Genomic DNA, 24,705 nt, shown 5'->3' on the forward strand with positions numbered 1-24,705 from the left:
GAAAAAGAAACCTCTGCGTATTTATTAAGATTAACATGGTAAGAGTGACAATGCAGAAAATTCCATTTTAAGCATTAAACGAATCAGTCTAGTTCATATCTAGCATAAATTTTATTAATTGAAGGTTGATACAGGTAATTTTTCAGATACAGAATAACAAATTTTATTATTACACAGTCAAGAGCAGTCATGTGCATTTGTTATTTCATCCACCAATCATGACCACTGTCCCCATGATCATTTATTCATTCCACGCTCTGAAGTAAATATCTAAACATTCACTACACAACATCATTTAATTACTTTGCAGACCCTCAAAATAAGTTATGGGACACCCACTTTTGTAAGTCAAGGTAAAACCATGATTAATACTAAACTTTCCAATCAATGACACCTCTAATAAGAGGCTATGACATAAAAGAATTACAAGTAACATTATGTGAATTCATACATCAAAATATCAATAAAATATCAATGAAAACTGACCTTCAAAATTATACCTCAACATCAGAAAACTATTGATTAGATAACTGCAGGATTACAGAAATTACATGGATACTGTCAGCATACAACCATTGCTCAACAGAAGCTAATCTTTTCATTCCAATGTCTGGTTCCTGCAGGTGATAATTTCACACATGGAAATTAATCCAGATCATTAATTTCCACTATCAATGGTTGCCTTAGGATCCTTGAAATATAAATATCAAAACTAACATCACAAGATAACAAGGGTGCTACCATTAGTTGTGACATTTCTGAATAGTTTCTGATACAAAATCATTTGGGACAAAATTGCATCAAATTGGGGATGCATTCAAAACAGCTTCACGCTACTTTGAACAGTATTTCGGTCGTAATGAAGTTGTGTCAGCTTGGTGTGTGAGAAAACAAAAAGTGCATAGTCAGGGTTAAACATGGTTCACAAGACCAACTAAAGACTTCTGTTGTCTACCAATGTTAAAAAATGTATTTGCATTTCAGGTAACCCAACCAACCATTTCCTTGGCTATGTTTCCACATATTATTGTTGCTGTAGCTATTCTGTCTAACAAATTCAAGAAACATTGCAACTAACATCAGTTAGAAAGAAGCCATCCATGTCAACATTAACAAAAAAAACGCACTAAATACATACTGACCCATACCTGTTAGGTCAATATTACCTGCCTGGCTGGGAATTTTTCTGTTGGGCTGTATGAAATCTTCCTCCACCTTCACGACTGTCTGGCAGATCATTTTAAGATGGTTTATGTATTCAGTTTTTGTACAACTCTTAGTAGATTCTCAAGTAAATGTTTGCATTATTTCAACTAAATCAAGATACGATTTGTCTCTTATTTTTCTATACTTTTAATGTCTGAAAGCAGACAGGTCACTTTGAAGATGGGCAGACAACATTTATGGGTCACCTGTCCATCTGTCTTGTTGGGTTCTAAAATTATTTCAAACACTGGACACAAGTATTTATTTGTTTGGCCTAAGCTGTAAGCTGGTAAGTCTAACAGAGTGATACATTTAAAGCTTACAGGTAGTCGCAAAAATATCTATATCCGGGCTTTTTCCTAAGGCTTAATTCAATTCTGGCCAGTAATAATACCCTTTGTTTCAAGATTTGTTTCTCAATAACAAGGTTGTGATAAGACACATGAAAGTTCAACCATGTCATGATACACCCAATAAAGAGCTACATCAATCATTAACTGCAATGAATTTGAGTCAGGTAAAACTAACCATGGCTTGAGATATATTGCAGCAACCATCAGAAATATTTATTTTACAATTCCTTCTTCTTTGTAACAGATGTAGTGCTTTGTATTGGCAACATGGCCTAGTTACAATACTGACATCATAGCACCAGTAACAGTGTTGCACTGACATTTCTGTGGATCATTACAGCCCTAAACAAATCCCATTTCCCTTTCATTCTAAACTGGAGAAAAATCTTAAGACTTTAAAGAAATCAATACATGGTTATAGACTACAGATATTTCACCATGGACACATCATTGTGCCATGTGCTCTTTTAGTATTCAAATAGCAAAAATTAAACACTGATGATTCATGTTTGATTCTGAAGCAACTCGCTGCCTGAAACCAATTACAATGATACAAACAAAAGGTAATAATTTGTATCACAAAAATAAATAATTGAAAGTAGATATATTTGCCATGTTAACCAGTGTCCTTTTACTTATGACCATCACATTTCAAAAGTGAATTGGACCATTGTAAATATTTTAAGTTCAACTGTTTTGTCTACTGCATCATCTCAATAGATTGCAGTGTTTACATGCATGCACACACACATGCACATATATATTACAATGTACTATTAAGTGTTAGCTGAGTTTACGAAACAGAAAGAAATTTTATTAGACTCAGACCAGTGACTAACGTTGCCGACTATGAGCCAAAATTTTCAGTCTAACATCGTTACTGCCTACAATAATAGGGCATGATCACTTTTGAAAAATACATCTGGGCCGGTTATGTCATTATTTCTAACAACTACATCAAATTCTAGCAATACCTTGCCCAACACCAATGGCTACTGAAAAGCTGACACACTAATTTTGATCTGACGTTTAATATGACAGACACAAGAGAAATCTACTCCAGTATCTTACCAACCAACTGTCAGTGGTATTGGAGAAGCTATAACCTGCAAAGGGGATCTGTCCATGCATGAAATGGCTGTCAAGATATGTTTTCATAGCCAGAGACACAAGGTCAGCCACTATACCTCATACATACAACCTAGAAATGTCCAGTATGACAGGTCAATCCCCTGCAATCAACACAAACTGACATTATAGCATTAATTTTACCTTCACACTATCAGTTTGTTTGAAAATGTGAGCCCCGAGGCTTGACTATTTCTCTATACCATCAATAACCAAATAAAGCCTTAAAGGTACATTTCAGGAAATGTCACAATATTGGCTGAAAGGGTAGTTACACAATTTCTCATTCAAATCCTGAATCAACAAACTGACCAATGACTTTACAAAATTAAGTGATTCGACTAAAATTGCACAATTTCATTCAACTGGTAAAGAAATTTGAATGAGTTTGTTCAACCATGACCCTGTTGACCTAAAATATTTCAAACATTTCAACTTTCCTTCATAAGTATTTAATTTGAGAAAGGGTAACAGGCTTCTCAGTTTATGAGTTCAGTTATTCTGCTTGCCTATTCATGTGGTGATACAAGGGAGCTGTATCCTTGCACATCATGGTCGAAAACTTACTTGCAGTCTTTGTGTTGGAAGGAAAGGGGGCGTACATAAAAGAAATCATGAATGTAGGTCACTAAACATCTCTCTCAAAAGCCTCTGAACACTGAGAAGGAAAAAATAGTACTACATCATCTTAATCATGAGGCGATGTATGAATGATAAATCTATATAATAGCATGTTCATAAATCATCCATCTGCTAATACTGTGTCAGAAACACCAGACAATATATTGTGGATGCTGTGTTGAGTCTTTAATAGTGTAATACTGGGATGGCAATAATCAGGCAAATGTCTATTGCTAACACATGGAAACATCATCTACAAATACAAGTGGAGACCTTTGCCATTCTTTTGACTGTAGACTTTAATACAACATTCAATCGGGTTCAACGTCACATTCAAGATGATTGGACTTCAATAGTGATGTGCATGCACATGTGTGTATGTCTGTGTGGCTGCTGGAGTCTTTAATAGTGTAATACTGGGATGGCAACAATATTGAGCTTGTTTAACCCACAGAGGTACCATGCAGCAGCTTAACATGAATACACAGTACACCTAGCCAACCAGTCCTCGTTTTATCCCCTTTAAGCAGTGAAAGAAACTAACAGTTTTAGCTCACTAGTCCTAATAATGATAACATATAGCAAATCCCTTAAAAATGGCAAATTTGTACTAGTCCTTACGATACCATAACTATTGGGCAGTTTGGCAAGGACTTTAAATCTAGTGCCAACTTCTAACATTGTTAATGTCGAGCAACAGGCACAGTAAAAATGAGTACCATCTTAGTTTTAATGTCTTGGTATCACACGTGATTGAACCAGGGATTGAACCACAAACCTTCCTCTCTCAGGGCAGATGTTCTATTCACTACACGACGGAGGCAGTACTTTGCTGATAAGTGGATCCTATGCATAAGATTATCGATATGTGTGGATGCAAATTCTGTCTTTTGAGTGGTTACTGGTACCAACAACACACATGAGAGATCATATACTGGATAATAATTCAGTGTTTGTGGGGGTTTCTTTTCCTACTCTACCACAGGCTAGTTAAGAATCTGACTTTGTAATTGCCATGCTCAGTTTGCCACACATTTTCATTCAGTTTGCTAGTCCATGTCTATCAAATAGGTTGGTATTCCAAGAAATAATTTTGAAATTAAAAAATTATATGGGTTTAATAAAACTTTGGAAACGACAATATTATCAAATCTTTCTGCAAATTTATCAGCAATGCATGTCATGTCCTTGTGTTATAAACTAAGGATGATGAAACTTAGGGAGTTCTTCTTGTCCATGTCATTTTTGAGAAGAGAGGAGCTGTACTCTTACTGGTAATTCATTTAACAGTCTTGTGTTTGGAATTAAAGTTGAAATTACTTTGTTAATCATTGGTATGGTGTTATTGTTCACATGTGTACAGAGCAAAGGGACCTCTATTAGATTCAACATAGTTTGCTGAATTTATATCACATAGCATCAAAAACAAGTACCACCATATCAGAAATAAAGTAGGGTCTTTGAGGTTGACTCCTGTAGTATTTGAATGTTGGGGGCTCCTAAACCCTTAACATTAGGGCTGTTACAAGGAACCCATGACATTGTGATCGATAGGGAGATGTTAGTTCAGCATAACAGAAGAGTTCAAATTATGCAAATAAAATAATACACAAATTCGGAAGTGTGTCAACTGCCTCTCATCCCACTTCACAAACCCAGTTGATAATTGACAACATGTTGTACATCATTATAGTTGGACAGGAAAAAAATGTAATACTCTCTTCAGTGTTAGAACTACTAGCCCAGGTTAAGACAAAATGCCCTTGTAAAATTAAAACAGTGGGCAAATTGGGAAGTTTATACTAGCCTGCAGGAATTTGTTCCGGGCTAGTGTTTCTCACCCTGTCTCTTACAATTGAACAGAGATATTATTTATCGTAGACATCAAATGGTTTGATGTCATATAACAGGGTTAGAACCAAACTAAAAAGCAATTCAGGGTAAAGATTAAAATGCCCTTGTAATGTTAAAACAGTGGGGAAATTTTTACTTGCCCTCAAGAATTTGTGCGAGACCTTGGCTAGCGGGCTGGTGTTAAGTTATAACCCTGTATTGCATGAATAAGATTACAGCACATGAAAAACAAAGTTCCTTTCACAACTCCATGAACGGCACATGTATGTATCATTGAATTAACTTGCAGGGTAGTGCAATATGCCTTTAACGCCTATTAATATCAACACAGTATGCTCGTTAACTTTATGACCCCCACACACTTGTTATATCACAGGCTAATTAGTTGTCCAAGATTCTGCTATATAACTTATAAGCTACACACTGGAGGACACTGGAGGACACTGGAGGACAAGGCATTTCAATTGTGCTTTTTGTGACCTGTAATGCTGTATAGCTGTTTCCGTTGTTGTGTTGTGTTGGGAATATTTCCTCATTCAGTTCCTGCAGGGCTGAACAAGAGTGTCTTTTTACGCCTGTCAGCAAAATTAACAGCCATATTGCAAAAGCTTGAAAATATTGAAATTAGGTAGATGCACAGACATGGTAGCAAAACCATGAAAGTTCTTTCATCTACTGATGAAATCTTTCTCTCATCGATAAATAACTAGGCCTAAGGACTAATTTAACCTAACAAAGATCATAATATTTCGGCTGACTCAGACTTGCCTAACAAAAAATAGTCTAAGGATTATGAAAACGTAACACTAGCTGACGCAAAATTATCCCAAGTCTATTGATAAATATATTAATGATAAGTCTAAGAGTTGTCTTTCGTCTCACAACATATAATTGGGAGTCAGTTTGCTTTGTTTACAAACCAAACACGACTCGGGAGGTGTGATTTGGAAGTCTCCACATCACCTGGTCGCGTTAGATAACGACCGTTTTGCGACCAGTAAGGATTCAGATGTGATATTATATGACTATCAAAATGTTACCAGATGTACGTACCTAATTGCAACTCGGACACTAGTGTTGTCATCTTTCCTCTCGTGATTTTCTGTCATGTTTTTAGCAAGTGACTAAAGTTCAAACGCTCGGCACACTGGCCGACCCCTTTGAACGACGACACAAGGTGGGTGAAGTAAATCCTTCGTTTTCACATTCCTACAATACAAGTCACATATAATATCCACTCCCGAAAACACAAAAGTGTAGATTGTTGTCATTTTAGGTCGAATTGCATGTCTAACGTTTCAGCTGTCAAGCAGGCAGCGCGAGAAGTGTGATCCACCTCTGGCGGTATTTTGGTAGTAAATTACGATGGATGACGGTTCGGCCAATCACGTTGGATAATACGGAAGTCACCGAACTACGCCATCTATACACGAGTAAATTAATTCAGGGGAATGAACTCTGATTTGTTTACATTGGCATCAAGGAAATAAAGCCAGTCTGAAAATGACTATTTTTTTCCGTGGCTCGCATGAAATGCGGAAGTTATTTCTTTTCGTTCCCCCAGTTTAATAAGGTTCTTTTTATCTGTATGGTATCACGAGGCACAAAACTTCGTATATAAAAATATTTATATTGACCCATATGTATCCTATGAGGCCGAATATTTTTATACTTTTTTTTTGTACAGATACGTTTTCCTGTGCATGAGGACATGAGACACGTAAGTCAAATAAGTCAGGGAGCCTGACCACTCGATCCATTAGTTGTCTCCCACCACAATCATGGGTTGATGAGAACCAGAATCAAACCTGGAATCCCCACACAGTAACACATGTATCAATTATACATTTACATGTTTATGAGTAGTTGGAATGTTTATTTCAAAGAGTGCCACATTTGTTAAAAAAACCCAGTTAATTAAAACATAGTCTGTTTAGTTTGATCTCAATAATGAGGCTTGATAAGATAGTAACCGTATCTTTCTTTCTATTTTGAACACAGGGCATTAATTAGCCAATCGACGGCCCATTTTTCAGCTGTGACCAAATAGATCGACTTGACTTATAATTCAACAAAATCTCATATTTAATTGGGTAAATGAGTCAATCAGATCATGGATTCAGAATGAATAATTCTCGTGGCAAAACATAAATTAATTATTGGTCTTTCGGAATTTCTTAACCTCTCTGGAGAATTCGGAATTTCTTAACCTCTCTTAGGAACGCACCTTTGCTCAATACGAACGAACCGACGCATTGACTGACCCACAAGACTTACATCTAGTCTCTGAAAATGAACATATCTTACCGAGAAAATAACATTTTTAAAATTATCTTAATATAAATATAATAAAAAGGGGCCCAGAGACTCTCTTCATCTAGACTTGCCAAACATTATAGACATGCATGGCCTGTATTGGATATATTGTATCAGGGTCTGTATGACAGTCTACTGGTCCACCAACACACTCACGTGCTCTCACTCAATGCCCGACCAACAATCTCGCATGTTTGTTTGTTGTTTAACGCCGCACTCAGCAATATTCCCGTTACAAGTATATGATGGCGGTCTGTAAGTAATCGCGTCTGTACCAGACAATCCAGTGACTGACATCACGAACACCGATCCACGCAATTGTTGTTGAGTCTGACCAACCAATCCCATTAATCGCCTCGTACGATAATCATGGGTTTCTAAAGACCAATTCTAGCATGGGTTTCTGAAGACCATATATCACATGTATTGAGCTGATGATGAATGCGGTTAACGAGGTCCAGTCATACCTGAATATGTATTTATACTACATATCAATTCACCATGGTATTCATTGTAACCAATGTTGTAGGCTTTGACAAAACGCACTTGTTTTTGACGGTGGTATAGCTCGCCACACGGGTACAAAAGTACTGTTATACGCATACTGTAACGATTTTACGTACGCTTCATTGTCTACTTTGTGGCGTTTGCTTCCTAGTCCTCTTTTGGTGTTTTATTTTGAGAAGATCCAAATATACGAGACTATCTGTGTTCTATGAATCAGTAATTGTGTCAAAAGAAGTCGTACAACCAAGGAATGAGTAACACCCCATAGTGCATATTTCGGATCATAGCTGGTTCACACATGGGAGACCTGTGAATATCAGGGTGAAGAGTTGGTCTTCAGCAGCCCATGCCTGTCATAAGGGGCGACTAACGGGATCGGGTGGTCAGGCTTACACCGTGGTAGGTATTATGGATCAGAATGGATCCCAGTACCTCATGCTTGCCCCATGGTATGTAGTCTGGATCAGTATGGGTCCCTAGTACTTCATGCTTGCCCTACGATAGGTATTCTGGATCAGAATGGACCCCAGTACCTCATGCTTTCCCCATGGTAGTATTCTGGATCAGTATGGGTCCTCAGGACCTGATGCTCGCCCCACGGTAGGTATTCTGGATCAGTATGGGTCCTCAGTACCCCATGTTTGCCCCATGGTAGTATTCTGGATTAGAATGGACCTCAGTACCCCATGTTCGCCCCATGGTAGTATTCTGGATCAGAATGGACCTCAGTAACCCATGTTTGTCCCTTGGTAGGTATTCTGGATCAGAATGGACCTCAGTACCCCATGCTTTCCCCATGGTAGTATTCTGGATTAGAATGGACCTCAGTAACCCATGCTTGCCCCATGGTAGTATTCTGGATCAGAATGGACCTCAGTACCCCATGCTTGCCCCATGGTAGTATTCTGGATTAGAATGGACCTCAGTACCCCATGTTCGCCCCATGGTAGTATTCTGGATCAGAATGGACCTCAGTAACCCATGTTTGTCCCTTGGTAGGTATTCTGGATCAGAATGGACCTCAGTACCCCATGCTTTCCCCATGGTAGTATTCTGGACTAGAATGGACCTCAGTAACCCATGCTCGCCCCATGGTAGTATTCTGGATCAGAATGGACCTCAGTACCCCATGCTTGCCCCATGGTAGTATTCTGGATCAGAATGGACCTCAGTACCCCATGTTTGTCCCTTGGTAGGTATTCTGGATCAGAATGGACCTCAGTACCCCATGCTTGCCCCATGGTAGTATTCTGGATCAGAATGGACCTCAGTACCCCATGCTTGCCCCATGGTAGTATTCTGGACCAGAATGGACCCCAGTACCTCATGCTTTCCCCATGGTAGTATTCTGGATCAACATGGACCTCAGTACCCCATGCTTGCCCCATGGTAGTATTCTGGATCGGCATTGGTCCCCAATACCCTGTCCTGGTCTGATGACTCCTTTATGACACAACCTGTAACTCCTGATAGCTTTAAGATTTAATGCCACGTTTTACTTGTCCGAGTGCTTATTGTGTTATTTAAAGAGCGGCGAGTCTGGGAATGTTTGATGAGGCTATTTAGACAAATTATTCCTCTCTTAACTGACAATATACGATTATTCTAATGACACAGTCTGTATGTCTCAATTTAACACAATACTAATTTCAGAGTCTAGACCTACTGTGGAAATAGGATCCATATTGTCGAGTGTAGCCAAATCAAGTCGTTTTTGGATTCTCTTCATGAAATTAGGACACGAAGGGCGTTGTGTATAGGATTAATAACAAACGACATTGTTCGATGCCTGAAAGATTGTTAAACTACTAATAAAACAAAGCCATCAAAATTCCCTTCCCTATTACATATGTGCATAAACATATGTCATATGTTTCATTTTATCAAAACAGATTAATCCTAAACCTTGAGGGTACAACTGACATTTTGATTGGTGATTAAACCAAATGATTCCCTCTTTTCTTAAGTAATTGCTATGCCTTCCAATTATGTGAATTAGTAATGGTTCTTTTCATTACAGAGCTTTTCATTCAAAAGCAATGTTACATACATTTTCAAAACACAATTCCAGAATTGATGTATCATGCCTTTTGTGAATGCATTATGAGTAACGCACCCACGCAGAGTACGAACACCCGATCCATTCAGCCGCCTCTGACCTATTCTAATCCGGCGTCCCAAATAAGCCGATTGTATGGCATTTGATATACGAAATGGTTTATGACTTATGCTCCGCAAATTAAAACCCTTATTGCAGTGAAATTTGTTAGAGTGAGTGAGTAAGTATGGTTTTACGCCGCTTTCAGCGATATTCGACAATGTCACGTCTGGGGATACCAGAAATAGGCTTCACACGTTGTATTCATGTGGGGAATCGAACCCGGGTCTTCCGCTTGACGAGCGAACGCTTTAACCACTAGGCTACCCCATCGCCCAGAAGTTTGTTATAGCCCTAGAAACATAAAAAATCTAACAATTTACTAAAAACACCAGAAAAGCAAAAGACAGCAATTCAGCACTTGCATGGGCATACATAGTTTCACAAAGAAATGTTGATCACTTACACTACGGAAGCAAACCAAGACTTCAGTTCAACCTTCAAGTACAACTGACCGCCTCTGTGGTCTAGTGGTAGAGCGTCTGCCTGGAGAGGGGAAGGTCGGGGGTTCGATCCCCAACAGTGCATAGTTAAAGACGCTAACAGAGGGTACTTGTTTTTGTTCCCCTGCCTGGCGCTCGGCATTAAGGGTTAAAACTAGGACTAATATGCGCGTGCACACACACGCACACGCGCATGCACGTCGCTATGTAAGTTTAATAATTTTAAACCCCATTTCTCCTCAACTTTTTGCCTTGGAAACTCAAAACAAAGTTTCACAAAGAAATGATAAGTATTGTCCTGAAACGTTCCCTACCCTCATTTCAAGTCCGATGTTGTGACCCACGTGGACATTCCGGACAGATCGGGTGTCACATGTGTTGGAAGTGGGTTCCAATTTCGTCCGGGTTCGAGTTCCCACATTGGTAAATCGTAAGGAGTCCTTTTCTGATTTCCGGGGGTCAGTGGTGTTTGATGCGCTAATGTACTGAAATTGTTTTACCCCCCTCCCCCCTAATGCTTGTCATATGTGTGGATGATCATCCCCATGTCCTTGTACATTTTTCTCATGAGCCTCCCTGAAAAGACAAAATTCAAAAGCAATAATATATTATTATAAAATGACCATTCTTTTCACGACCCTCCCAAAATATGTGTATTGTGTTTGATGATCCTCCCCTATAAACTGTCATATTTTTTGGGGTCGCTCCCCGATTCCTCCCGACCCACCCACCCCTGTAATAAATGACCGGTCCATAAGAGACGACCTACGGGATTGGGTTGTCAGGCTCGCTGTCCTGGTTGATGCATGTCATCATGTATCAATTGCGAAGATCGATGCTCATGATGTCAATCACGGGATTGTCTGGTCCAGACTCGATTATGTGCATACCGCCATCATATAGCTGGAATATGAGTGCAGCGTTAACCACCAATAAACAAACAAGCAAATAAAGAAACAGACTGATCTTCAGTTTCGTCCACTCTTACCGTGATGATCGATAGAAAATAAGTACACGTCCTATACGTTATTGATCAATTTGTTCTCAGGATTAGTAATGAGTTCATCGAACGATAACACTGCCGCCTTTGTCTTACTCCAATTAGAGAATACAAATATTCAAATTTGTCATTCTCTGTTGAAAGAAAACGCAAATAATCTTCAACCATTTTCTTGTTTTATTTACAAAAAAACCCAAAACAACACTACATAACACACTATTGTGGATTAGGATTTCTTCTTCATGTGAGACAATGGTTCCGGAAGTTTCTGCAGAAGCGCTGCCTGAAAATGACAAAGATTCCGAAATCAGTTTAAGCTGACCTGAAAAATAAACCAGGTACTATTTTATCATCAGCCGTGTGAAGTCGTTGACAAGGGTGGAGGGAGCAAGTGTTGTTCTCCGCAGGTTATATATCAACAATACAGCATTACAAGCAGGGACTAAACACATATTAATATATCTGAAATATCTTACAATTAAGAACATTAATATACTGTTAACTCTTTTATAAGTCACTTGAAGTTTGAATTCCCCTTCAGACGTCAAGGTTTGAAAAACATATTTGTGATTTAACTGTTAAACGACAGCAAACTTCGATGGTCTTTCTTTCATAGGAGAGATGAACAGATTCCCTGGTCTGTAAGGTGTGTCCAAGAGATTAATCTAAATAGCCATATGTATCAGCTCCTGATATATATCAATTCCGCAAGTGTAAAGATGTGATCACTTTCACGTGTCCATCATGAGGACGATCTCCGATGCTGTTTTAATCGGCTCATTACTTTCTTATTGAATCAGTTTTCAGAACTCCATACATCGAGGCTCCACAACAATTACCAGTGGCCCAGTCGTTAAAGGCATCGCAATTCGCTGTGCGGAGTCGCGTCTGTTGGGCAGCCAAACGCCTGTGCTTGTGTGTCCGAATCCATGTTCGCTCCAACATCAACCTGCCACGCCGTGATATAACTGGAATACCTTTAAAGCGGCGTTAAACTCAACTCAACGCACTCACTCACTCATACGTACCATCCAATAACCTATAGCAGAGCCCCCACAAGCACCGGCGATGACGTCAGTCGCGTGATGTTTGTTGTCTGTTATTCGCGTGATGCACGTGTAGAATGCGAGACAGACGGCTGCAGCTTGTAGCAGGGTCGCTGGCATCACTCCCAGGTGCTTCTTTAAGTTCCGGGACTGGATATACACCTACATTGACATCACAGTATTTTAGTAAAGCTTAAAGGTTGCTTGGAGCAGTATTTTAGTTAAATCACAGTCTGTCAGCTTAATTTCGTTTGTTCAGACGTCGCGTTCAAGTCTATTGCACTTATACTGAACAACAAAAGTTCCTGTGACATTGAATAAGATTTAATGCAAAGTTATGCTTTTTACCAAATCTGAAACAATTTCGGTTTGCAACAGATAAAAGAGTCCTGTAAGTGTTCAAATGGTTTAATTTGCAATACTCACTTCAGAAAATGCGTGATTTCATAAAAAAAACAACCATGAACATGCCTAAATGTCAATTTACAAATCAATAGCATGTGTGTCCACCTCTGGTTGCGATGCAAGCAACACACCTTCGTCTCATGGAATGGACCAGGCGTCGCACAAAGTCCTATGGGATATCTGTTCATATCTGCTGGAGCATGTTTCGAAGCACCTGGAGTGTTCCTGGTTGACGTCGAAGGCGCCGATCCATCTCATCCCACATGTGCTCGATTGGTGAGATATCAGGGGAGCGAGCCGGCCAGGGGATGACATTCACGTTGTTTTGTTGAAGAGATTCCTGAACAAGTCGAGCAATATGAGGTCGGGCGTTGTCATGTTGAAAGGTAATGCCTGGGCCATGACGACGCAAAAACGGTAGAACAACAGGGCGGATGATCTCGTCGCGGTAGCGCTGTCCATTGAAATTTCCCTCTACCACTATCAAACGGGTCCTCTGTCTTGCTGTAATCCTACCCCATACCATAACGCTGCCGCTAGGGATGCTTCTTGCAGTCACTGTTGCTGCATGGCTGGAATCGATTTCGTTGGTGTGTTTTTCGAATCCAGTTGTCTTGTCGATTATTGGTTACGCGTGGCCTGCCACTCCGAGGATGGTCTCTGACTGCATTCGTCTGTTGCCAACGTTGCCATAAACACCAAATGATGTTTCTGTGGACGTTAAATTGTCTTGCAACATCACGTTGACGCGATCCTGCTTCAAGCATACCAATGGCTCGCAGACGCTCATTTTGAGACAGGCGTGGCATTTCGTAATGTTGAATAATTGCGTAATTTTGTTGTTTTTCTGAGTGGTTGTTGTCAGCACGATACTAAACAATGCATATGGAATCCCGTTAACGCACATGTTTTTAAACCCATTCTTGGGTAATGAAGTGCATGGGGCTTGCATAAAAGTCAACTTTTGCATAGAATGCATGCCTTTCTGTAGCATTTGTGTTTTTGTGACTTAATTCCATACACGTACTACAATATTGAAAACCAATATGTTTGAAAAATACACTAAAATATTGGTGTCACAGGAACTTTTGTTGTTGAGTATATATAGCGACGTGCATGCACGTGTGTGTGACTTCTTTTACGAGTCTGTACTAATGCTTGTTTTATAGATCTAGCCCATGGAGATAACATGCCACAGGCTGACCAGTCCTTGTTTTATCCCCGAGCATCAGGAAGGGTAACAACAAGTACCATATCTAAACGTATTTTCGTATGACACGGCCGGTGCTCGAACCATCGACCTTCTACCCTCCGGGCAGACGCTCTTTCCACTGGACAAGCGAGGCGGTCGAGCTACGGAAGGGGTGTTCAAAAGAAGTCACGTGGTATTTAAAAGAATACTGTTTTCTGTCATACATTTGTTAACTATTAAAGAAATAACAAGATCATCTCTTGTTCCCCATTCATCTTTTTGTAAAGTCCTTTTGTTGGGGGAAAGCCCAACGTAACGTAGGCCGTAGGCGTAACCTTTTGGTTAACCCATGGGCACATTCGTGACCAACTCGTGTTATTCCGGGACAAGCCGAATAGCGACTCGTGCCCCTCTCGTGGCCATATTTGCGAACGGGCATACCTAAAACTTAAAGCACATCTGGACATGCGGAATTATACAATATGTTTGAACACATTTAACTGTGTCTTGGGTATATTTTTAGATGCAAGACATATGTAAAATCAAATATTATTTCTGAGGGCTTCTTTGACGAAGAACTTGAAATCATACGCGCATTCTGATTGGTTTGTCGTATTTTCGCACATAACATTCATCGATAGGGGGACGAGTCTTCTTGTAGGTTACGGAAAGGGGCGAGTGGTGACGAATGATCTTCTTGCAGGTTACGGAAAGGGGCGAGTAGTGACGAATGCCATGATGTGGGAAAATGCAAAACGGGATCATAATAAGAGCGAATCTGGAATTTGAGTACCAGCGGATGTTGGCATGGTTGTGGGGCGTATGATTTTGAAAAAAATTACCTAATTCCCACTAACATACAAACTACTGGAAATAGAGAGAGCTGCGTTATTGCATCGACTTAGCCCAACCAATAACAAGAGAAAAGTTCATTTTGTCTTCAGGCTCAGTATACAAATTCAGGAGCAGTTTTAACCTAGCCGAATGCTTGTTAACTGTTGTTCAGTAGTACTCACTATGAAGAAGACGACGCCATAGCATATGCAGCTTCCATGAGCGGACGGAAACGACAGTCTGTATAATAAAGGTATTAATCAAACATTTTGCATTGATAATATCAGGTTACCATACCATAGCAGGTTCCTTAAGACAATATTTCATACACATATAACACCATTTCATGTCGACCGTATTTTAACTTTTTTAAATGAGAACTACACAAACAAATCAAATACACAAATTCTGTGTTTGAACTGAAACAATGTTCAAAGGGGCGTTAAACATTCGGGGTCAATCATTCGTTTTCTGCGTCAAACATCTCTCTGTTATTCTGAATCTGTTTGGATTTTTGTTTGGCTTGAGTTCCTAAAGTAATGCAACAGAGGAAGAACTGATTTATTGAAATGACATTGAAAGATAATTTGCCCCTAAAACGTCGACATAACCATATTAAGGTTTAATCTCTGGCCACTGGACATCCCCTTCAAATTTACATGCAATGGCACGCACAATCTCATTAAAATCGGATCTTAGTTCTCGCTACCGCTTAGGGGTAGCGAGAACTAAGGTCTGATTTTAATGAGATTGTGGCACGCACGACAAACTTTTAATTTTTCTTTGATTTTTATTTGCCCTCAAATTCCTATTTATAAGCGACATGTTGCGGTTGGTTGGTTTGTTGGTTAACGCCGCACTCAGCAATATTCCAGCTATATGACGGCGGTCTATAAATATTCGAGTCTGGACCAGACAATCCATCGACTAATATCATGAGCATCGATCCACTCAATTGGGATCGATGACATGCATCAACCAAGTCAGCGAGCCTGACCACCCGATCCCGTTTGCCGGCATAGCATAGTCACCTTTTACGGCAAGCAACTGTTGCTGAAGACCTATTCTACTCCAGAATCTTCGATATGTTGCGGACAACGTAGATATTACATATCTTAATGAAATGATAATGATTCCTGTAAATATTATAATTTATTCCTGATCAGAATATTTAAAAAACATATCAAAAGTTGAGAAAACCATAGAGCAATACAGAAAAAAGAATTAGATATAGCCTTGAAGTTTATTTATGTAATATTTATTTAAATTTATGTACTGACCTCATTTTTCTAAGCCGAGTTTTGTTGCTTCCAAGACACGTATAATTAGTGATGTAACCGACGGAACAGTCTATTTGTGACCAATCAGGACTGCACACGTCAAAGAAATGAGGCCGTAGTCTCCCGCCATAAAACTTGCCCACATCCACCAAGAGATGCGCCAGACCAAAGCCAAACGCGAACACAAGCACTTGTCTGTAGACGGACTTTACTGAAAGGCTGTTCGTTTTCCACCCACAATAAATGTTAATTATTACCTGAAATATAAAGAAAATTCCGACAGGGTAAAAGTGTCATAAATTCAAATAAAAAATAGGTTAATATTCCCGTCCTCCCGTCCCGCTGTGCTAAGTTGATCAAGTTTAAAAATCGTTTTGTTTCAAGCTTCTTCTAGATTTACGTACGTCACTATGTGTAACGTGTAGACAATACAGCTGCATGTGCGCCACAGTGAGTGAGTGAGTGAGTGAGTGAGTTGGGTTTAACGCCGCTTTTAACAGTATTACAGTTATATCGCGGCGTGTCAGCTTAATGTGGGAGGAAAGCCCGAAGTGATGCAAGTCTCAGACGTTTACCACTTCGGTGAAACCCACGAGCACTGGTATGGTGCTGACAAACCTAGAAACATAATCGGGGCGAACCGGGATTCGAACCCACAATCATAGGTTTCTGGCGTGCCCAAGGGACGCAACTCTGCACAGCGAATCGCGGCGCCTTAGACGACTGGGCCACCCGTGCCCCCGTACGCCACAGTGAAACATCTACTAGCCGAAATAGTGATATAATATAGGGAAACCCTATAAAACAGCTTCAGCCTTCTGATAACCTTAACATTAGATGAACTGACTTGCACTAGCCCTGCCAGCACAGTGCCAACATGCATCTCTGAGTGAGTGGGAACGGTTTACGACGCTTTTAGCATTTCATGACCGACCCGAGACTGCCCTCAAAATGGTGTACCCATGAGGGGATTCGAATGCAGGTGTGATAAGCCAACGTTTGAACCGCTAGACTATCTAAACTACTGATTGTAATGGGAAGAGCAGCGATCATATTCATGTAGCTTTGTGTTTTGCCAATCGGCACAAGAAGTAAAGTCAGTTTGTTAGCTACCCAATCCAACACAGTTGACGACGCTTACCCCGAGGAAGGGGAAGATGCAGCTGACGGGGTACATGATGGAGGCTGTCATGGTTGACTCCCGGTATGGGTACTGAAGACTTGTATCAGCACAGAAGAACCCCTGAACTGTTGCTGTCCCGTACCATTCTAGATACAACAGGGGGGCCCACACTGGAATGAGTGAGTGGGTTGGGTTTAAAAGTTGAGCTGTGTCATGGCGTGTTAGCTTAGAAAGCAGAAACCAAAGAGTGAGAGAGTTTGGTTTAACGCCGCTTTTAACAGTATTACAGTTATCTTGTCAGCTTTATGTGGGAGGAAAGCCCGGAGTGAAACCCACGAGCACGGGAATTTGCTGACAAACCTAGAAACATAATCGGGGCGAACCGGGATTCGAACCCACAATCATAGGTTTCTGGCAAGCCGAAGGGACGCAACTCTGCACAGCGAATCGCGGCGCCTTTGACGCCTGGGCCACCCGTACCCCCAGCGACCAAAGAGACGTGACTGCGGGTGTGGTGACAAACCAAGGATACAATTGTGGTGTTTTAGACAACTGAGACAGAGCATTTTTGGTCTCGAATGCTTTTAGGCTTCAACTAAGGGTCAAGTCTTTAAGTTTCTTCTCTCATTGTCAAATGTTTAGACAAATGTATTTCAACTCAAATTTAGCATTCCATGATAAAACATTTACAGGTTTAGCAAATTAATGCACAATTACGATCAATTATCCATTGTTGTGGTGTTCTTACACGAAGGCACCAGTTAATCCTGAAATATATGTCTGAAGCGATTACGTAATAACGCTGATCGAGTCATAACAAGTGATGAACAAGGGTTTAACGTCGTGTTCAAGATTTTTCACTTACCGTATTTCCTCGATAAAATGCCCTGGCATATATTTCTTTCAGAAACTCTTTACTCCCGGCGTTTAATACAAAAAATAATAACTGGGGAATTCCGTGCATTAAACTACCCGGCGTTAAATCGAGGTCCGACGTTTCAAATCGAGGCTCAGCGTTAATCCAGGCTAGGCGTTTAAACGAGGTAATACGGTATATAGCGACGTGCATGGTTAAATGGCGGCGTTATAGTGCTACCCCACTGAGATACCATGCAGCAGTTTTAACATGAATGCCATACTCAGACACAGTATACTGACTCCGAGCCGATCAGTCCTTGTTTTATCCACTAATACCGATTGTGTGAGTGAGTGAGTTGGGTTTAACGCCGCTTTTAACAGTATTCCAGTAATATCACGGTGTGTCAGCTTAATGTGGGAGGAAAGTGATGCAGGTCTCAGACGTTTACCACTTCGGTGAAACCCACGAGCACTGGTATGGTGCTGACAAACCTAGAAACATAATCGGGGCGAACCGGGATTCGAACCCACAATCACAGGTTTCTGGCGTGCCCAAGGGACGCAACTCTGCACAGCGAATCGCGGCAGTTTAGACGACTGGGCCACCCGTGCCTCCACTTAATGCCGAGCGTCAGGCAGGGTAACAACAATCATAAGGGACAATGTACTTTAAACGTATTTTGATATGACGCATCTGGGGATAAAATCAGCACGGAGGTGGTCCAAAATGAAGTAAAATAATGCCTCCACCACAACTGAAATTGAAAAGAAACATGACAGAATGTATTCGATTTCTGAATCCTGAGACCGCCTCCGTGGTCTAGTGGTAGAGCGCCCCCCGCGGAAGGTCCGGGGTTCGATTCCCGGCCGCGTCATACCAAAAGACGTTAAAAGATAGTACTTGTTGTTACCCTGTCTGGCGCTCGGCATTAAGGGGCTAAAACCAGGACTGGTCGGCTCGGAGTCAGTATACTGTGTCTGAGTGGGATATTCATGTTAAACTGCGGCATGGTATCTCAGTGAGCTAGCACTATAAATCGGCATCAGTCCGGACTAGTACAAGCAGCCACACAAACACACACACGTACATGCACGTCGCTATATAAGTGCAATAATCTTGCGACGTTAAACCCCATTTCACCTCTGAATCCTGAACGTGCAATACCAATTGAACGAAGAGGCAGTAAAATAATTAGCGTAAGTCTCGAGACTCACCTGCAGAAATACAGACCAGTTCTATGATGTACTGCAACATGTCTCTAATGCCTGCATCCCAACTGCCAGACATTCTGGATAAATACGTACACTTTCACGCTTGGGTGTTGACCTTAAATAAAGTCACCTTGGTAATGATCGAAGTTCTTATTCCTCTTATATAATACCATTCAATATTTAGTTTTTCAGCCAGATATTCCGTTCCGATATACAGCTCTATAGGAAGCACAACAAAGAAAGTAGCATGCAATACACTGACAATACTTAAACGAAGATGTCAAATATGCCTTGAACCCGAAGAAATATCGGAACACGATACAAGGGAGGTCACTCTAAAATATACCTGGCTCTCGGAGAATACTATGGATTCTCGACAGAATGAGTTCAAGCCCAAACACAGATAGCCTCAAACACTATTTTTATTGAACAGCTCAACATGGAAATTTCCTATTTTTATGCCAGTTTTAGTATTTTTCTGATGCAAGGCATATCAACCTTACCACGTGGTCAGAACAAGTGACACATCTGATTTTAATTTTTTAAATTTCTATCATCTTATTCCTCTAGGTTTTTATAAACTGACATAGTTCGTTTAAATCGAACATAAAAAAAACAATAGTAGCATTTGTAACATGGATGTGGTATTTTTTTACTTTTATGGAGCTTTGGATGCTCTGTCTAAGAGGAGTTTTCACAAAACACGCGCAGTTAACGTAGTAGTTCATTACTGTCACACCATGTCTCCAGTTTCTGGATTGTTGCCGAAGGCGGCGTAAAAGCATACTCACTCAGTCACGAGCCATCTCATTTGTTGCTTGGTCCTGTATGATCATAAGGTGGCTCAGATAACGTACAGTCGCCCTTTGTTAGCTCAAACCCCGGGGGTCAAAATTATGCTTCGGTAACAGATCGCTGTGTTAAATAGAGGACGTGTTTTTCACAAACCCATACATGACAGGCATTGCTCAGCTGAGACTTCCAAACTGGGCGTCAACTGATTCATCGGGTAAGACTGCGAAGTGTATGACCCCTCTCTACATTTTCATAAAAAGTGATAGTCTGTCATACAGACCCCGTTACAAATATATCCAATACAGCCCATGCAAGTCTATAATGTTTGGCAAGTCTAGATTACTGCAGTATCAAGAAATGAGCTCATTTTTATGATATTTTTTATAAAGATAATTTAACAACTGTTTTTTCTGTAAGATATGTTCATTGCAGAAACTAGATGTTAGTCTAAAAAAGTGACATAATGCAAAGACAGCCGTTAAAAACGTTCGCGACAGCTGTTGGGAACGGAATATCAATGTCAATGTGTGGAGCTTGGGGAAATTAATATTAATGAAACGGCGTGACATCTTGCTTGTTAGCGTCAGTGAGTGGAAGTGCTCAGTGTTCAACGCGTGTACACAAACATTTCCACACTGAGCATATATAAAACATATGGGTCAATACAAATACTAAAATAACCATATATTTCTTTCAGTGTATAAATATGACTGTGTGGTCATGACATTGAACACTTACCACTCAAATGCTGAGCACACTGCCAATAGTAGGTCAGAACTAGGTATTGTCATTATGGTGGGGAGACAGATGACTTCATCGTCGAAGGAGCTTTGCGGAGTTGCGCTTCTTACAGCCTGGTTCCCTGGGTATGCAGCGCTGGCGCTACACTGACCCAGGCAATGACTGCACAATGGCCGCCTCCACTGGACGAACAAACATGGCGGACAAGCCATGTATTTACTATAGAAAAACGCTAGAACGGGTGGTTAAATCTTTTTCTTAGCATTTTCATCAATGCTCTTGCAATGTATATATCACGAGAATAACGTCCATTGTTCACTTTTAGTGAAGGAAAACATTATTTAAGCTGTTTCGAGACTCGAAAGTGGTCGTCACATCGGTGAAATGTAAACAATGACACACACCCCATTTTCAACGGTGATATGTGCGTAAATATTTCGTGTCAGCTCACTGTTGTCACGAAATCGTATACATAATACATGGAATTAAACGACCACGTCCATGAAATACCGTGAGCATCTTTATTTTAATCTGATCACGCAAATGTCGCCGATTATGTCCCGTTTTCTCCCATTGTAAAGTGGTTGGTTTAGCAGAGTTATTGAACGCCCAGTGTAATAACTAGCAAAACAAACACTTTTGATCCGTAATAATGGTATTTAATGATAGGGTCTGTCATTGGTTCTGGTATTTGGCCTCTGGATTTTATTCACATGAAAAGCCATTTATTTGGCATTTGTTTTATAATTAGACAATGAAATATTTACACCATATTTCTGGTGCAATTCCCTATTTTGACTTGTACAATATGTTCCCGTGTTTTTTCAAGTGAACAATTGCATTGCCTTTGCATGTGTTTATGACGGTGCTACTTGTGAAGCAGGGCAGAATACTCTCACCTTTTCGCAAACATCCGGTATCATGATAATTTGATAATAATTCATAAACATATACTCATGATATTGTTGGAATCGTACTATGGACTTTGCTATTAGTAGAGATCGTACAATGGACTTTGCTGTTAGCAGAGATTTCTTATGATTATGAAAATGTTTTTTGTCGCTTTGTATTGTCATGGTATGCGTATTTTGGGATGACTATTTAGAGACCAGTCAGTGTATTTTCACAATAACGCAGGCCAGAGAGGTTGTTAAAAATGGTAATGGCCCGTTTTAGAAACCAATGAATCTGGAACACAAATTATCCACATACCGCATTCGACGTAATAAGCGCCCCGCTCTAATAAGCGCCCACGGCGATATTTGCTAACATATTGGCTAGTGAACAATCCCAATTAGCACATCTTCCGACTGATCAATGTACACACAACTTATTTATTCGCGTATAATACGCACTCGTGTCTTACATGCACCCTTAATCATGGGCAATTAAATTCTGGAAAAATATATCTGTCGTATATAAACATTTCAGGCTGTCAGCATAAACCACGAAATTTATCCTTTAACTCTGTTTTTTTCACCAAAATAATATTCTAATAAGAGCCCCCTATTTCTAATTTTGAGAGCGCCCTGGGCGCTTATTACGTCGAATACGGTAACTGCAAATAAACAGAATATAAATACATCTAGAGATACATGGCACTTGATCATGCGAGTGAAGGGCTACGTCAGTTAATATCATGGCGCGTTGTACGTTGTCTCCACGTTCTTCAATTTCCGACTGGTCTCCTTACCGACTGAAGAGGTAAGAGTGAAACTTTAGGGGACTTTGTTAAAACCTATATTTTGGGTGAATTAAAACAAATATGTTTAAGAATCTATTCCCAACTAACTTCATTATGATTATTCCTTAGTTGTGCAAGCCAAAAGTCCAGATATTTGGTATTTTGTTTGACATTGAGACAATGAAATATAGTATTTGGATAAAGTTTTACATTGTATTTCTTTTCTGAAAGATGCAATCAAATCGTGTTTGTATGGCCAAGAAATCACTGCATCTTGTGCAGCTAATAATGTGTGCATGTTACTTTCGGCGTCTCCGGGGGCGGTCGGGTAGCCTAGTGGTTAAAGCGTTCGCTCGTCACACCGAAGACCCGGGTTCGATTCCCGACATGGATACAACGTGTGAAGCCTATTTCTGGTGTCCCCCGCCGTGATATTGCTGGAATATTGGCGTAAAACCATACTCACTCACTCATTCATTCGGCGTCTCCGTCATCACTGAAGCTGAGCCATTGTTGACGAAGTTAAATAAATAATCTTACATCTTAGAAACTGTTTAGCCAAACAAGGATGCCCCTGGCCATAGCTATGTCCTCAATACTGTAATACAATAGTTGCATGCCGTTACTTCGACATCACATTGCCTCACACATCAAACAGATCATCATCGGGATACGAAGAAACATGAGCCAGATGACACATTGTGACCACCCGATACTCATTTTAGCCAGCTCTCGGAGCACCTATGCTCTTGGTACCTATGATAAAATTTTGAAAATTAGTAATTTTATTCTATATGAAATCTATTTAACGATGACACTCTAGAGCAGTGAAAGTGACCTCATATACCTATATCTACACAGGCGATGTGACACCTCATACTGTGTCATCACTACAGATAATATAGATAAGATATGAGGTACACGTTTACATACACGTACACCTAGAAGGAAAGACAATACCGTAAAGACACTTGTAAATTATTTTAAATTTATGGGTGACGATAAGAAACACAGAAATGAAAGAAAATAACAGATAATGAACAAGGAAGTATAAGAAAATCACAGATAATAAATGCAGAAATCAGAGACAACCACAGATAATGAACACAAAAAATAAAAGGAAATCACAGATAATAAACATGGAAATATAATAAATTCAAGGATAATAAACATGGAAATATAATAAATTCAAGGATAAAGAACATGGAAATATAAGAAAATCACATAATGAACACAGAAATAAAAGGAAATCACAGATAATGAATGCAGAAATCATAGAAAACTACAGAAAAATAATGCAGAAATCAAATAAAATGATACATGTTTCCTTTGTTTTTTTGTTTAACGACACACTCTGCAATATTCCAGCTACATGATGGCGGTCTATAAGTAATTAAGTCTAGACCAGACAATCTAGGGATGGACATCATGAACATCGATCTACGTAGTTCGAAAACGCATGCATTAACCAAGTCAGCAAGCCTGACCACCCGATCCCGTTAGTCGGCTCATATGACAAGCATGGCTTCCTGAAGATCGATTTTTATCCGGATCTTCACGGGTCACAATAATGAATGCAGAAATTAAAGAAAATCACCGATAATGAATAATGATATATGGTAAGTCACTAAATGACGTCAGTAATGACACATCAAGTGATCAATGACACCTGTGTACATGTGTGTATAAACTCGCATATCTTGCATCAAATAATAATAATAATAATAATAATAATAATAATAATAACAACAACAACAACAACGACAGTAACCATTATAAATATATACCAGCATATCAACTTACGTCACTTCGACCCTGATTATATGTCGGGTTTGTTTAAACCATAACGTTAATATATAAACCTTTTATCTGAGTAGTTCCGGTTCACACAATGTATACACGGACACGGAATATACTACGCCCTCGTTATAACGCCGTCACATGATTGT

The 24,705-nt window shown here is 40.0% G+C and overlaps 2 protein-coding genes across 8 annotated transcripts in view; both read right to left on the minus strand.

Moving 5' to 3' along the window:
- LOC124118794 (kinesin-like protein KIF21A) overlaps nucleotides 1-6,555 on the minus strand; it is a 125,642-nt gene extending 119,087 nt beyond the window's left edge. For all 5 annotated transcript variants that reach the window (XM_046481080.2, XM_046481078.2, XM_046481079.2 and 2 more), the window contains exon 1: nucleotides 6,216-6,555. In XM_046481080.2, coding sequence (XP_046337036.2) covers nucleotides 6,216-6,271 — 56 coding nt within the window. In that variant the 5' untranslated portion in view covers nucleotides 6,272-6,555. The remainder of the gene's footprint in view (nucleotides 1-6,215) is intronic.
- Nucleotides 6,556-11,745: 5,190 nt separating this feature from the next.
- LOC124118801 (phospholipid phosphatase 1-like) lies at nucleotides 11,746-19,860 on the minus strand. 3 transcript variants are annotated; one of them, XM_046481100.2, is made up of 6 exons: nucleotides 19,540-19,860; nucleotides 17,485-17,612; nucleotides 16,344-16,600; nucleotides 15,246-15,303; nucleotides 12,615-12,794; nucleotides 11,746-11,869 (listed from the first exon to the last, which is right to left on the minus strand). In XM_046481100.2, exons 1-6 carry the CDS (start codon nucleotides 19,610-19,612, stop codon nucleotides 11,813-11,815), a joined length of 753 nt encoding a protein of 250 aa, XP_046337056.2. In that variant the 5' UTR covers nucleotides 19,613-19,860; the 3' UTR covers nucleotides 11,746-11,812. The 3 variants fall into 3 exon arrangements, with proteins under 3 accessions (XP_046337056.2, XP_046337055.2, XP_046337057.2); XM_046481099.2 differs by having other exon boundaries at nucleotides 17,485-17,636; XM_046481101.2 differs by having other exon boundaries at nucleotides 11,781-11,908; nucleotides 17,485-17,636.
- Between the last annotated feature and the right edge of the window lie 4,845 nt (nucleotides 19,861-24,705).

Source organism: Haliotis rufescens, unplaced genomic scaffold (genome assembly GCF_023055435.1).
Source record: "Haliotis rufescens isolate VD_foot unplaced genomic scaffold, xgHalRufe1.0.p SCAF_6, whole genome shotgun sequence".
Taxonomy (NCBI): Eukaryota; Metazoa; Mollusca; class Gastropoda; order Lepetellida; family Haliotidae; genus Haliotis; species Haliotis rufescens.

Coding starts and splice junctions, on each gene's coding strand:
- LOC124118801 (XM_046481099.2), bottom strand. CDS start 19,612: ATGTCTGGCAGTTGGGATGCAGGCATTAGAGACATGTTGCAGTACATC. Junction 16,601..17,484: donor GCATCTTCCCCTTCCTCGGG/GTAAGCGTCGTC, acceptor TTTATATTTCAG/GTAATAATTAACATTTATTG. Junction 12,795..15,245: donor ATGGCGTCGTCTTCTTCATA/GTGAGTACTACT, acceptor ATGTCAATGTAG/GTGTATATCCAGTCCCGGAA.